Source organism: Cupressus sempervirens, chromosome 3, assembly GCF_028749045.1.
Source record: "Cupressus sempervirens isolate cs-2001-9-10 chromosome 3, ASM2874904v1, whole genome shotgun sequence".
Classification (NCBI taxonomy): Eukaryota; Viridiplantae; Streptophyta; class Pinopsida; order Cupressales; family Cupressaceae; genus Cupressus; species Cupressus sempervirens.
The window spans coordinates 109,966,218-109,981,970 of record NC_143120.1 but is presented as its reverse complement, the minus strand read 5'-3'; the positions used below and the strand labels follow the sequence as shown (position 1 = coordinate 109,981,970).

Sequence of the window (15,753 nt, the reverse complement as noted above, 5' to 3'; positions counted from 1 at the left end):
GGAGCATTTTCCACAATCATTGTTAATTTTTTCTTTCTTAGTATCATCATTGTATGCGATTTCCATGCTTCAAAATTTGAAGCACTTTCAAGTCTATCTTCAATTCTCATTCTACTTATCATTTTGATAAGTGCGGTTTAAGAATGTTTGAGTGTACTGAATAAATAAATCTAATCCGGATCGTCTCTTAGACTGGCTTTGATACCATGTTAAAATTTTGAATAGATTTATAAATTTAGATTTTCTATAATATATTATCTTGGTATGAAATAAAAACTTATAATTAGAACCCCACTTTGTAATAGCACTTTTGATATTGTGTGTGTTTCAAAATGGGGGTTCTTGCTCCTTTAAATACAATTGAAAAGGTCATGAATCTAAATATTTACCAAGGGTCATATCCCATGACATACACCCTATCGGCCTTAACACCTATTGTCGATAATTGATTATATTGAAAACATACCCCGATATCAAATATATCCCGATATCAAATCATTCGCGGATGACTGTTTGGAGGATAACAAAGTATAATGAAGACCCGAGAAAATCACCTACCATGCAATCACATGACCCAACATTGGACAATTATGACATAAGTTGGTGAGATAGATTCTCAAGATGGTGACAAGGACATCATTCGAGTTCAGAGAAAGGGCCCACTAAACAAAGGAGTTAATATGCCCTATCAAACATAATATTATAGAAAGAAGAATTTATATATAATCATGGATTATTTTATATATTAATATATATTTAATATATCTACATAATTATAAATATCATTCAATCGAGGAGATGTCCTTTAGATTTACATTCTATGTTTTATTTGACCGACGCTATGAAACATTAACATTTACAAATTCACTTACATGAATCTTTGCCCACTTCCTACAGGAATACGCCCAATACAACCAAACTAACATTCTTGTATATCGCATTGAGTCCAGTCATTTGTACATTTACTTGTATAAGTCTCCAACAAAGTTGACAACTCCAAGCCTTATTGGCAGCATCTTTATAGCACCTAACAACCTATCAGCCTCGTCCTTTAACTAACAAATATCATGCTCATATATAACAATAGCCAAACATAAAGATGTAATAAAAAGATGTTCTTTATTTTCCTTTAAATCTACTATAAAATTTTATTAAGTTAGATTGAAATAGATGTAAATGTCTAGTATGTTTAGGAAACCTTTCTCGGCCAAATAATGGCCACAAAATTCCATTCTCACCACCTACACATAAGGAGAAGAATAACCTACAACTAGAACTAACACAACATTCCTTTCCTAACTAGTTCAGGTCAGCCGATTCAGCTTACTTGGAATTGTAGAGGTTATCCTTTGTAATATCCCAATCGGATATTATACCCAATTTTTTTCTTAAACAATTTTCAGAAAATAAACATATATCTTATGCAAATAAACCAGTAAATCCAGCAATGCCAATTTAAGCTTTAGAACTCATTGCATTATACATCAGCAATACAATAACAATCAAGTCCAATCTTAAATACAAAAATACAATCAAATTGGAAGTAAACAATAAAATGCACCTGAAAGTCCAATGTGAATCCACCACAAAGATGAATTGGGGCTACGTCCAATCTACCCAAGAAGATCTCGAAGGTTTTTGTCCTTAGGATCCTCAACAAGAGAAAGCTAGCAGCTTTCCAAAGTTCTCCAAAGAGAAACCAATAATTCAATCTCAAATCCAAGCATTCCCAAAATGAATGAGACTTCCTCTTTTAATGTTCAATCATGCCTATTCAAAATTTCATTTTGTCTTTCATCATCTTCCTCTTTTGTCACCATATAGCCCCCTTTATAATATTAAATTGACCCATTTAAATACACTTGTTTTAAACTCTCATAAGCCAAATTTAATATTATATGAATTGAACTTCAAAAGTTCTAATGTCCCAAAAGGGGGGCATTACACGTCCTCCCTCCTCGCGCTTGCTTGACCTCAAGCAATCATGAGTCCATAAGCCAATATCGAGGTCCCATATCCATCTGTTAGCATCACTATGATCCATGCTGATAACTTTAAAGTCAGGACCTGCCATGTGGTACCAAAAGTGGGAATGCAGCCCAACTATCAATATGATCCCTGGATCCCATGTCAATCTCTGCTGCCACTATAGGTTGTGCGACTTTGATCATAAATCTCTGGCTATGTAACTCCACAACATAATCCAAAAAATGTAAAACATACATCATGTTAACACTTGGATCCCAAACCGACCAACCAACCAACGCGCTCCTGGGTGTAGATGATTAATGAATCTCCAACCTCCCAAATCAACCAACTAAATAAATAGATGCCCAACACACTGCCCATATGCAAGGAAACTCAAGATGTCGCTGTCATAACTCAGATCATCATCAAGAATGACAATGTTATCACCAATATATCGTTGAACTGGAAAGGTAAACATCTCATATGGAATATATTGCAACATGTGTAGTTTGCACTCATTTGCATGCAACTCACTAACCCCTATAGGCCCAGCCAAATCCGAAAATGTGCAAATAGTCCAAGTAGGGCAGCCACTGATAACTAGAGTACGTAGAAAGATAAAATTTTCAATCAATAAGTAGGCAGCTGCTATATCATAAGAACTTGGTGATAAACTCTAGGTAAGCTATAAAAACCCTCAGGGCACACTAAGGACTACTCTAAATTATCTGCTTCACCATAAGTATCATCACTAAACTCAACATCTCCATCAATGAAATGATCACCTCCACACATAGTTGTTGAAGTAAATTCACTTGATTCATCTTCTACCTCATGATATGGCGAGATCATGTTGTTGTTGTTGTAAAAATCAGAACTTATGTACTTGACTTCTTGCTGGTCTTTATGATCTTCATTAGCAAAATCTGCCTCATTGGGATGGGAAATAGTGGGAATATTGTTTTGGTTTTCATGCTCATAAATGGTATTGATTCCTTGAACAATTTGTGCCTTCTCCATAGTTTTGTCTTTAAGTTCATCTTCCTTGTGAATGGCTGCAATAGAAGTCTGGTTTTCAGCCTAGTACAAGGAGTATTGTGTCATACTTAGCTAAAGACAAAGTTCATCTACCTCTTTTTCCTCATCTCCTGCATGCTTGATGGTTATATCCCTGTCTTTTAGCAGTTTCAAGTAGTCTGATTTCATTCTTTCCAGTGTCTTCTTAAGAGTGTGAAGGCTTGCACTATTGGATCCCTCCATTGTTCCCATCTCATTTTCAATACGTTTAACTTCCCACATGATTTCCCCAATGTTTTTATGGGTGTTGTCAAAATGTACTAAGGCTGCAATGATCATATCATTTGATACTTTCAGCTTATGCTCCAAATTATAAGCTCCAAAATCATCATCTAGAAATAAAATGTCTGATTGGTCCTTCAAATCAGCTCCTATAGTAACACCTTGCTCTAGATTTTGAATACTAGACTCATTCTCAGCTGCACCATTTTCAGAATTTTCCTCTATCTTCATTTGTATTGTCTCATCAATAATTACGCCATTGTTTTCAAATAGCCCATCCTGATGGAGAGGTTCATTTTCATTTTTTATCATATCATGTGGATGGTCATTCTCATAAAAATGGTTGTCAATCATAACCTCCAATTCACCGAATAGGATGCTATTATATTCTTTGCTATCACATAGCTGACTCAATCTCTTCGGTTTCATCACTTTGAACCTGAATTATAGAGTTCCCAACCCTCAATGCTGATATGCACTTCTTGTGTCGTTTCTCCTTTCTTGTTACCCTCACAAGTGTGATCAAGTGACTAGATATGCTTGCAAGTAAAACAAATCTTCTCTTTCCTCATTTGGTTCTTGCTCATTTTCTGAGATTCTACAACCTGTAATTCCCTTGCCTTGGGTTCTTATTTAGCCTATTGTTGTTTGTACTTCTCAATTTTTTGCTCACATTGTTTGAGCACCTTGTTGACCAGTTTATAAGCACTTTGTGATGCCTTTTGTTTTCTATTGGAAATGTCTAACAATATATGTAAAAGTGGCTAGAAATGTGCATGACTCTCATTAATTGTCATAATCATAATGTCTTCCATGGCTGCAACATCTACATTGTGTTCTCCTCTAATTGTGCCTAATAGACTTTGAAACATGGTATGTATTAAATTGTACAATCCCATGTCAAGCATAAGATTGCATAATCTGATTTCTGCATATGACTTCAGCCCTTCAAGGGAAATGATGACTTCCAATATTCCCAAAATTGTGAAAACTACCAACAATGAGCTAAAGTACCTCCTTCATGATGTCTTCTTCATAAGGTTCTTTTGGTGCTAAAATTCTTATGACCTCCATTAGACAAGAAGTAACTACAAGCCTTACCTCTCCCCTTGAATGCTTCAACCACTTGTGATGACTCAATTTTTTCACTGTAGGAGCAAGAACAATCTACAATAAATGAGGAGGTGATTGCTCTACCAGGGTCAAACATCCTTCCAATTTGCTCAAGATGTTGAGAGTGTATTCATTTGTTTGTGAATCCAACCCCAACTTGCTACCTGTTTCATATAGCATTTTGGCCAAATTGGTTTCTGATGCCATGTCAGATCTGAAAATATTTTGAATGTGCCTTGTTTTCACTTCCACTTCGCAGGGACCTTGTTAATGAAATTGTATTGATGTATCCCAAGATCTGCATTTTTGACTACTGCTAAATCTCACAAGCAATTCATCAAACATTTTGTATGTATGTTGACTATATGTTTTTAAACTGGTCTGTGACTGTGGTTTAGTTTTAATGAGGCTAAATAACATATGAATGAAAATCTAATGCAAAGCAATGAGACAACCAAAGGCCCAATATAACAGATTCTTAAAACACAAACATGGATAGTTCTAATCAAGAGTTATCAACCACAATTAAGTTATTAACTCTCCTTCATTGGTTTGACTTTTGTTTCAAACAACCCAGCTATGACCATGTCGTTTACAACTGCTTAATGTTATTCAAATCAGAACAATGCCTACTCATAAGATCACTTTCAACGATTAGCAATTAAACTATGCAGCTCAGGAATTTTATTTCATTCGCTGCACTCAATCACCTTTGCCTTCACTCAATCACCTTTGCCTTTCCACTGCTTACAATCTAGCTCTAGTTGTTGATGCAGTGCAAGGCAAGAGAATCCCCAAAGGAGATGTCCAAACCCCCAACAAATAAACCCACAACGGAAACACAACAACAAGCAACAATAATGCAAGATCTAATACCAGATCATAACTCTTTATTCATAAAATAACTGATTACATGCAATGTGCCCAACTGTAAGGCCTTGAGGGTTAAGGCCAAATACAAACAACAATTACAATACCAGTTCTGCAAGATCCCACAATATCCAATTACCACACACCAATTCTAGCTAATCCAGATCCACAACTGGATAAGAACACCAAGAAGAATCCACACTTGTACCCTCAAGTCCCCCAAGCAATCCTCTGGTTCCTAAGCCGCAACCCTAGCTCTTCAAAATTCACATCTACTCCTCATCCCCTTCTCCAAGCTGGAATGAATCATTATAATGCCAAAAGACTCTACAAGACCATTTACTTATACCCAATTAAGCCACAAGTCGGCCCAGCTCATTATAAACTAAATTAAATCCCTTACATTAAATATAGGCCGAGCCATAAGTCGGCTACAACACTAAATTAAATACCCATACACAAAGTAAATGCCAAAAGTCAGCTCATAGACAACTCGGCACCAACAGAAACCAAGACCAAGCTGAGTGTTAGCAAAACCAAGCCGAACACCAGTAAATTCCCAAGCATTGTTGAGTTCCAGAGACCATGCTGAGCAACCAAAGACCATGCTGAGTTCTACAGACCATGTCGAGTAACCAAAGACCATGTCGAGTTCCACTGACCATGCCAAGTAACCAAACACCATATCGAGCAACATAGTGTATGCCGAGCTCCTAGGGTATGTCAAGCTTCCAGGCATAAACTGTACCAAAAAGCGATCAATTCCACAACCACCAACCAAAATTCCTCCAACATGCAGGATTGCAAGAAAGCCTAGGATGCTCGTACATCAGTTGCCAAACAAAGTATTAGCCTAGTCCTCAAGATAATCAACCCTGTAGCATCCACCTTGGCAGTGCTCAAGTACTTCAAACAAACATCCCAATTCCGAAACTGAAGTTATTCCAGCACCACTTGCCAAGTTTATCCCTTCCTACAAGAAATCTCCAAACTATTTTCAGATCCCAAATCTACACCAACTTGTGGAAACTCAAACTACGGAAGTTCCTCTTGTACTGTATCTCAGCATGCGATGCTTATATGCATTGAGAAATAACATTGAGACCCAACTTTTACCTCAATTTAATTCCTTAATGTAAATCACTCTGAGTTTTTTCCTATGTGTTATAACCAAGTCTCCCCCTAATTGTTATGTAGCGACTCTTAGCAATCTCTTAGATTGCTTTTGACACTTTCCCAATTAAAATATCCATTTGCATCATAGAGACTATTGTCATTGTGACTAAGTGGTATGTTATGGTATAATATGATGTTGTTTTTAGAAAAATCTAGTTCCCCCCAATCAATAATGTTGCCAGTGCTCTATATAACTTTCGTCTTTGAATGATCACTTTCTCACATGAGCAGTAAGCTTATATTCTCTATTGTAACTGTTGAACAATACTACTAACAACATATACCGGAATCAATTCATAAAGCCCTTTATGTGTCCAATAATTATGTCTTCAGTAACACTCAGGATTAATAATTCGCATGCAATAACCGCTAGAAAAATCTCTTAAGTTGACTCCACAATCGAGACCTGCATTCTCCCGCAAGTTACCCTTTTGACAAAGTCCTCTACCTTCCTATTACTCCAATGAGTATTTGATTGGAATCTTCATAATTTGTAACGGCATCGACTCGTGGACTTCCAAACTGTTGCTAATTGTATCAAAGTCACTGCCCCCGGTTATGACACTACCCCAACTACCCAAAATAATGCTCGGCTAGCTTTAAAATGATATTCAATAACAACGGATGGTCATCGTTCCAGTGATGTTTCAACTTTCACGGCAATGTCCATTTTTTCCTCAAAGCAATATTATCCTCATGCAACGTTAGCAAACCCATTTAGTGCAACATGTCCTATGTTGACGCCAACATCCAAGAGACCAAACACAACAACCATGGATGCCTTTGTTAAAAAAAATCAGACCTTAGAGAATGCGAGAATAGGCAACAACTGAAGACGCAAGAAGGCCGACCATGGCACTTATAATCAGCTCCAACAATTGAGAATAGACCCGATAATATCTTTCCAAATGTCTTTGAATGCTTTTAGATGTTTGAAACAATGGCAGAAATTGTCAATTGCTCAATACTTCATAAGAAATACGGCACAACAATTCTATAAGTAGTATCGGCCCAAATATCACTTATTCCAAACTTTTAAAGCTTGAATAGTCCACCAGTGCAATAGATGGTCACAAAGATTAATATATCTATCATATATTTCACATACTAAAATCAAGGGGTCCCGCTAGCTTCAAAAATAACTATATAAGAGTTGGCTTTCCGTAGTTTCGCGTCAATGCATTTTCTTAACCCAACTTTAGCACAAACTTGCTTCAACACTATATTCATTTCACATGCAACTTCTCATCCTCACCAGTCCCATTAATACTTTGGACTCTGGCTAAATGATGAAATTATATGAATACACCCATCGACAACCCCAATGGCACGAGAATAACATTTACTTCGTATAATATTTTAATGCTCAAACTAAGCTTAGTAAGCACTCATCTCCCTTTTGAGTATATTTCAATAAACCCACGACAGCCAGAACTAAGCCTGAATATAAATAAATGAAGGCCCAAGCAAATGTTATGTTCTAGACTATATATCTCGACAACCTCAAACTAATTGCAAGTTTCATGTGAAAAGGGACGCAAGGCTATTATTTCTCAAATTTAACTGTGTATTTGATCTTTGATCAGCAAGCAAAAAATAAACTTCCACACTGCAATTTGTAACCCTTTTTTGTGCTTCTATCACTCATCAAAACACACCGGCTGATAGGATTTTATGCTCTAATACCATATAATATCCTAGTCAAGTATTATACCCAATTTTTTCCTCAAACAATTTTCAGAATATAAACATACATCTTATGCAAATAAACCAGCACAATAAACAAGTAAATAACCAGCAATGCTCATTTAAACTTTAGAAGTTGTTATTGCATTATACATCAGCAATATAATACCCATTAGGTCCAATCTTAAACATAGAAACACAGTCAGATTGGATGTAAACAATAAAATGCACCTGAAAGCCTAATGTGAATTCTGATGTGAATCCACTGAAAGATGAATTGGGGCTACGTCCAATCCACCCAAAAAGAGCTTGAAGGTTTCCGTCCTCAGGATCCTCAACAAGAAAAAGCTACCAGCATTCCAAAGTTCTCCAAAAAGAAACCAGAAATTCAATCTCAAATCCAAACATTCCCAAAGTGAATGAGACTTCCTCTTTTAGCGCTCAACCATGCCTCTTCAAATTCCCATTTTGTCTCTCGTCATCTTCCTCTTTGGTCACCATATAGCCCCCTTTAAAATATTAAATTGAACCATTTTATAAACTTGTTTTAAACTCTCATAGGCGAAATTTAATATTATATGAATTTAACCTCAAAAGTTTTAATGTCCCAAAAAGGGGACATTACATCCTTGGAGAAGAGGTCCTGGGTTGGGACCCATAGAAGAACAGAAAAATATTATTATTCTCGTTGAGATACATGAGCATGACAATTGCATGGTCTCTGATTTTGATGGCTACGAGAAATTTTCAGTTTGGAACGATGGGAATGAAACATGTAAAGGACATGGTGGAATCGTGGTGTTTATAAAAAAGAAATGGTACGATGTGGTAATATTTGAAAAGGAAGACCCAAATAAACAATAGATGTGGCTGTGTATAGCAGCGAATGGGACAATTTTCAGATTGGCAGCCTGTTACTTTGTCCCAAAAACTCTAAATTCTACAAAGAAAGGAACATAGACAATGAAGATCCATTTGCATCGTTAAAAAAAGATCTCTCTCTATTCAGCACTACAAATGAAATAATACTTGTTGGGGACTTCAGTGCAAGGACGGCCAACAATCAGTCCTTACATTTGAACAATGCTGAAAAAGGAGAGGATAATCCTTTATGGTTAGAAAGCGGGGACCAACCATGCAAAAGATCCTCACAGGATGGTGATGGGGGTGTTTCTTATTTCAGAGAAGAATTATTGGGGTTGTGTAGTCTGCTAGACATGGTTATTGGTAATGTCATGCGGGTATGTCAACGTCGGGGGATATCACTTGCAAGATGTACAATACTCAAAGTGTGGTGGATTATGTTATTTGCTCACAAAATTCTACTCTAGAGTGATAGAATTCAACATTGGTGAACATTTTAGAGAGATGGAATCTGATCACACGCCCCTCTATATTAAATTAGACTTTTTTCTGAGTATTCCACATGATAAACAAGGCTCCCACAGGCAAAAGACAGTTGTTAGCAAAGGTAGAATTCTGATAAATGAAGAAAAAGGGGTTATTTTCAGTGCTGCCCTTAAACAGCAACTCATTGAAACAGACAATATTTCAATTGATAAAAGGGACAAGGAGAAGTTTGAACATTTGCATAGTAGTTTGTTGATTCCAATTATACACAAGGTGTTAAAGGTACGTAAAAGATCGGGCAATAGGAAGAGGGTTACCAATACATTTCCAACAAATCCATGGCATGATTAAGGATGCCAAGAGAGCTATATGAGGGAAAGATCGGTGCAAAGAAAACAAGAAATCATTTACAAAGTTGATCCAAGCAAAGGAGTATGTTATTGGAGGGAGGAGGGAGTTAATACATCTTGGCAAACACAATCCCAAAGACTTTTGGAAGTAACTCCAACAAAGGAAAAAACAAACAAAGAATAACATTACAGATGAGCAATGGTTAGAGTATGCTGAGTCACTTTATGAGCGGAGACATGAGAATGACTCTCTCCCCATTGTTAAAACCTCAATGGAGTTGTTCACAGTGGATGACATCAAACTTGGAATAAAGAAATTGGCTAGTGGGAAGACACGTGATACAGACGGGCTGCAGGGTGAATTTTTAAAGTGGGGAGTTGATCTGCTTTCCCCCCACATCAAAGCGGTCTTCAACAATGTTATTTGGGAGGGGTTTCCAGCTGATTGGACAACTAGTGTGATTATCCATCTGTTTAAAGGTAGGGGCATCAATAACGCATCTAATTATCAAACCATTATGGTCAACCCTCTATTCAGAAAACTTTTTGGGAGCATGTTGGAATCTACAAATGGCAGTTGGGCAGAAGGTGAAGGAAAAAGAGCAAAAAGGCAAGCGGGCTTCAGGCTTAGGCCTATTGATCATTGCATCACTCTTTGACATCTTATACAGAAAGTATGGGACAATCAGGGAGGGGAAGCTTATTGTTGTTTTGTAGAATTCAAAAATGCCTTTGACAAGGTTCCTAGAGACAAGTTGTGGAAGAGAATGGAAGAATTAGGTATCTCGGATGAGTATAGAGTGGCGGTGCATAGGTTATATGAGAGAGTTTGGACCAAAATCAGAAGTAAAGACAATGTCTAAATGCTTTGATAGTGATATTGGTGTTAAACAAGGGTGTCCTTCATCTCCAACTTTGATTGGCTTATAAATTGATAAACTGGGTTGCTTGGTTAGACAAAATTGAGGCTAAAGGGGTCCATTTGGTGGGGTATGTGGTGAAGCTTCTTCTTCATGTGGACGACCTTATTCTGATTTCAAAAACTTCTCAAGGGTTGAGAGATCATTTAGGGGCTTTGAGCACTTTAATCATGAGATTGGAATGCAAGTGAATTATGATTTTTGTTTGAGGAAGGACAAACATTTTTTCTTTCTTTTTGAAGGCAGCCCATTAGAAGTGGTGAAAGATTACAAACACTTGGAGATTGGCCTTCATTATCGACTCAGTTGGGAGACTTGGGTTTCTGGGAGGGTGAAAAGCATCATACCTACTTATTAAAGAAAGCAGAAATATTGAGCTTTGGGACTGGAAAACCAAGAAAACTTTATTTGGTTTGCTGGTTACACCAGTTGTCTTTTATGGCTGCGAGGTTTGGGGGGCAGCATGAGTTAAAGTCGTTGGAGATAGGTAAAAAGGATTTAGAAACACTTAATCACATGTGTTCTTAAAGTCAAGACTTCAGTGTTGTACGAAATTCTTTTTGCTGAAGCAAGTAGTTTCCCATAGGAGGCAGCAGCAATAACTCGACTTCTAAGTTATTTAAGGAAACTTGGAACCATGAATAACCAAAGATGGCCTAAGATTGCAATGAGTGAGAACTTGGTTCACAGGAGGAAAACGTGAATGAGACAAAATATAAAGTGGTTGAGTAAGTGGAACATCAAGTTACAAGAATGCCCTAACTCCACAGAAATAAAAAAGTTCGTCATAGAGAAATTCTGGACCGCCATAAGGACTAATAACATAGATCGAAAAAGGCTCACTGCGTCAAACTCTTCAATTCAACCTGGGAACATGATGATAAGGCTTATCTAGCGGCAGCTATTAAAGGCAAAGTTTTGGAATTGTCGTTGTCATTAAAGCAAAGGCTCCATCTGTCAATGAACGTCACAACAGCTAGAGACAAGAATCCACGAGGGGTGATTAAGCACATGTCATAAATCCAGTCTATGCTGAATGGTACCTTCACCTAGAGGGGACAAAGGTAACAACAATCCACCTTCAGCATGACCAAAGGGATTTGAACCCATAACCCAGCACTCTAATACCGCTTGTTGGAATCACCGCTGTCGTTACACCAAAAGCCCGAGCTATCAATGAACATCACAATGTAGCCAAAAACAAGGATCCACAAGAGGCGATTAAGCACACGTCACAAATCCATCAGTCTATGCTAAACAATACCTTCACCTAGAGGGGACGGAGGCACCAACCTCCCAACAAAAAGCTAGATTGGTAGTGGTTCAGTTGAGGACAAGTTCCCATCATCTTAGATTTGAGACAAGTAGATAGAAAAGGCCCAAAGAGGAGTGGGAAGAAAGGATCTGCAGGTTCTATGAGATAGGTGCGCTTGAAACTAAATGGCACTTTGTTAGAGAGTGCTCAGCATAGGATGACATCAGAGCTCAATACGAAATCAATTTGAGGGTGGACAACTTGCACAACTTGTTCGAAGAGGATAAGATCAATAGAACTGCTAGTTTGATCATCAAGTTACATAGCAGGAGGTTGAACTTTGAAAAGAATTTGGAGTTAGTGTAAGGCTGTGATCCTGTGGTCTCTTAGACTGTTTGGTCTTGTGCACGTCATTAAAATTCTTCATTCATTCAATCAGAAACATTTGGAGCAAAAATTGATGAATATACCCAGCTACTAAATCTACGTTAAGTCCCATTATAAACACCAAAAGACAAAATAGAATCCACGTTCTAGTCCATCAATTTTAAAACAATTACCTGGAATGTCAGCAATTATGGGCTGTCTATGATGACCGTTGCAAACAATAACTGCATCAAACACTTTCTCTTCCAAAAATTCTGAGCTCCTTGCTCTAACAACCCACTGAACTCTTTCATCCATTGGATTCCCATCCATATCACCATTCATAACACATTTCTGATCTTCCCCAACCATCCCAACATACTCAACCTTTGTATTGAATTTAATAAGTTCAACCAAATTGAAGTCCCTTGCAAAATCCTTGAGGTAGAGGAGAATTTCATGGTGACCAGGGAACCTTCTTGGGTCTCTCCCCTCCTTCACAAGCAATGGGTAATCCATGAAACTCATGAGCTCTCTGGTCAGATTTGCTCTGAGCGATTGATAGATGTTCCCGTGGTTGGGCCCTGTTAACTCCAATCCAAGTGGGTCATCCCCAACATTCGGATTATACAACCAAACGCCACCCACATCTGCATTTTGCTCATACACCACCACTTCAAATCCTTCTCGCTTCAGCTCCCTGGCAGCTATAAGCCCTGCCGCTCCAGCTCCGATCACGCCCACCTTCCTAATTCCATTGAGAACCTGTTTATTGGACATTTTTGCGGCGTCTTTGAGTAAGCTTTTTGCAATTGGTTTAAGACCGCCATGATCGTAATGATCAACAGAAGTCTTGAGTCCAGTTCTGTTACTGTTTTCTTTCTGGAAAGTTGATCCACCTACTTTTTTTTAAATGTTATAAATGTCAATGGATGGTCCAATAGGGTCAAGAATTGTCGGGAAATATATTGAAGTTGAATTTTAAGTAATGATTGGTCACCTTAGTTTCAGTTTTCCGGTGAGGGGGCCTGGAACTTGACGGTCTTTATAACAATCCATGTAGAGAGGTCGCCCAATTTTATTTTAGTTTTGGAAATGTTGAACAAAACGCACGAGGATTTTGGGGTTTTCAAGTAGCGTGGAGTTTTCAAGCAGATCTAGTGGGCTCAGACAAATCTACGGCAGGTTCCAACGCCCACGGAGGGAGCATTGTTTTTGGGATAGAAGTTGGGTCAAGGGGAGGCAGGGTCTAAGCAAATAATTAAAATTGTAAATAATTAAAATAATTTTTAATATAATTTTAAAAAAATAAGTGAATGAAATTAATAATAAAATAAAACAAATTTATAAAAAACAAAATAATCTTTGTGTTTCTAATAAAATGATATATAAATATTATTATTATTTATGTTAATTTTTTTTTTAAATAGTTGTTCAAATAAAATAAAATAAAATAAGCAAATAATATACATAAATAGTAATAATTGTTCAATAATTCATAAATAAAATAGAATGGGTATTAATTCATTTGTTCACAAGATTCATTTACCATTGTATCTATCCAACTATCTAATCTACAAGCTGTCAATGTGGGATGTCAAAATAAGGAGATTTATACAATTTGTAGGTGTAAATGATATTAAAGCTATCAATCTTTTATAGAATTTCTCAATTGTTGAAGTTATTTTTTAGTTTCTTCATCCTTAGAAAGTATCAAATTCAAATTTCCAATGGTAGAGTCTAGATAAGTCATCTCTTCTTCCTTCTTTTGTTTCCCAAAATGAGTATGTCATTTGGTAATCTTGAGGGATTGTTTCTTTGACATCTTTATGTAAATGAGGAGTTGTTATTTCAATGATTATTGTTGTATTTTTGTTTTTATTAATCGTTAAAAGTATTATACTCTTCTTCTAAGGTTTTCATTTGCTTATAAGTGTGTGTATTGCAAAAAAACCTAATGGTTGCACTTTGTAGTCCTTATTATAGCAAAAAAAAAAAAAAACTAAATAAAAAATAGGGCTCATAGATCAATGGTAAGTATATAAAAGAAATTTGAGATACATGTTGGTGAGAACTAGGAGGAGAATAATATATTTGCAATTTGTCATCTCCTCTCTTAAGCCATTATTCTACAAAGTCACACACTTTCCTTAAAGCGCCCTTAGTTGATTCATCATTTTAAGCATTAGAGATTGTTGGTGTAAATAAGTATATACTATTTACACTTTACTTAAGTTTACTTAGGTTAATGAATTTGCATATTAGTTGTCATGTAGACACTTAGGAGTTAGCATATTCACATGAGTTGTCATGTTGACAACATAGTAGTTTGCACCATATTTGAACACATGTTGTCTACTGTATGTATTTATGAGATACACCTGTGTATTCATATCCTCTCATTGTTGCACATACATTCATGCACAATGGAGGATAATCCATTATTGTTGGACATGTGCTTAGTTGTTGCTTATCTCTTTGCATGACTCCTAGCCATCTTGATTGTGTTTATATACAAGGCACTCCTATGATGTATTCATCCAATTATCTAAATTCAATTATCCATTATTATTTGATAATATCATTTTGTCTCTCTTGTTCTATTAATTTAGCTTCTAGATTTTGACATTTTCATTCTTTGCGTTGGGAAAATTATTACATGGTATAAGAGCTTAAGGAAAATTCTTACAGAGATTATAGAAGTTGTAGAAGCATGTATCCTTGGTTGTCACATACTCAAAGGATGGAATAAGTTATTCCAAAAGAAGAGCATGATGAAAACTATTCCACATAGCTCACTTATACACAATTATGTAGAATATTTGATGACTTTAAGTTGACTAAGGTAGATCCATTTTAGAGATATTGTTCTGAATACTCCCTTTTTTTTGTTTTTTGTTCAATAATAGGCATATGCCAAATTTTATTAATATTGAGGAATATTTACAAAAAAATTACCCTGTTCAAAGTGGGAGCACTAGGGAAAAAATAACGCAAAAGAAAACCCCTAGTCTAACCTAAGACCAAGGTCCAGCATATAAGGGAAGGGGAACCTCCACTACAAATAACAAGGACATACCCTATGCTTACATGGCCATAATCATATGGCTGAGGTGGCATACCACATTTACAAGCACCTCCAAGTGAGGTCTTGAGCTAGCATACTAACCCTTACATAATAAAATATAAATTAAAAGAGACTCTTTGAAAGGGATATAGGAGGCCAATCAGCTTATACATCAAAATAAGGATGATAGATAAGAAAGAAACAATATTGTAGCATAACAAGTTGCAAGATCCCCTATAGTTAGCTCCCTTGCATCCAAGAGACCCAAAAATAAAGAGACCATAATTCATCCTAATAAAATAGTTTAACCTATATCAATGAGTAGATACAGTG

General features: G+C 36.6%; 1 protein-coding gene across 10 annotated transcripts in view; it reads right to left on the bottom strand.

The window, feature by feature from the left end:
* LOC149565025 (flavin-containing monooxygenase FMO GS-OX-like 2) overlaps positions 1 to 13,305 on the bottom strand; it is a 92,413-nt gene extending 79,108 nt beyond the window's left edge. For 3 of the 10 annotated variants that reach the window (XM_089818566.1, XM_089818561.1, XM_089818569.1), the window contains exon 1: positions 12,548 to 13,296. In XM_089818566.1, the coding sequence (XP_089674692.1) occupies positions 12,548 to 13,133 (586 nt within the window). In that variant the 5' untranslated portion in view covers positions 13,134 to 13,296. Of the gene's footprint in view, positions 1 to 12,547 lie in introns of all 10 variants that reach the window. The other 7 variants (XR_016361992.1, XM_089818562.1, XM_089818568.1 and 4 more) reach the window with 5 other exon arrangements.
* Between the last annotated feature and the right edge of the window lie 2,448 nt (positions 13,306 to 15,753).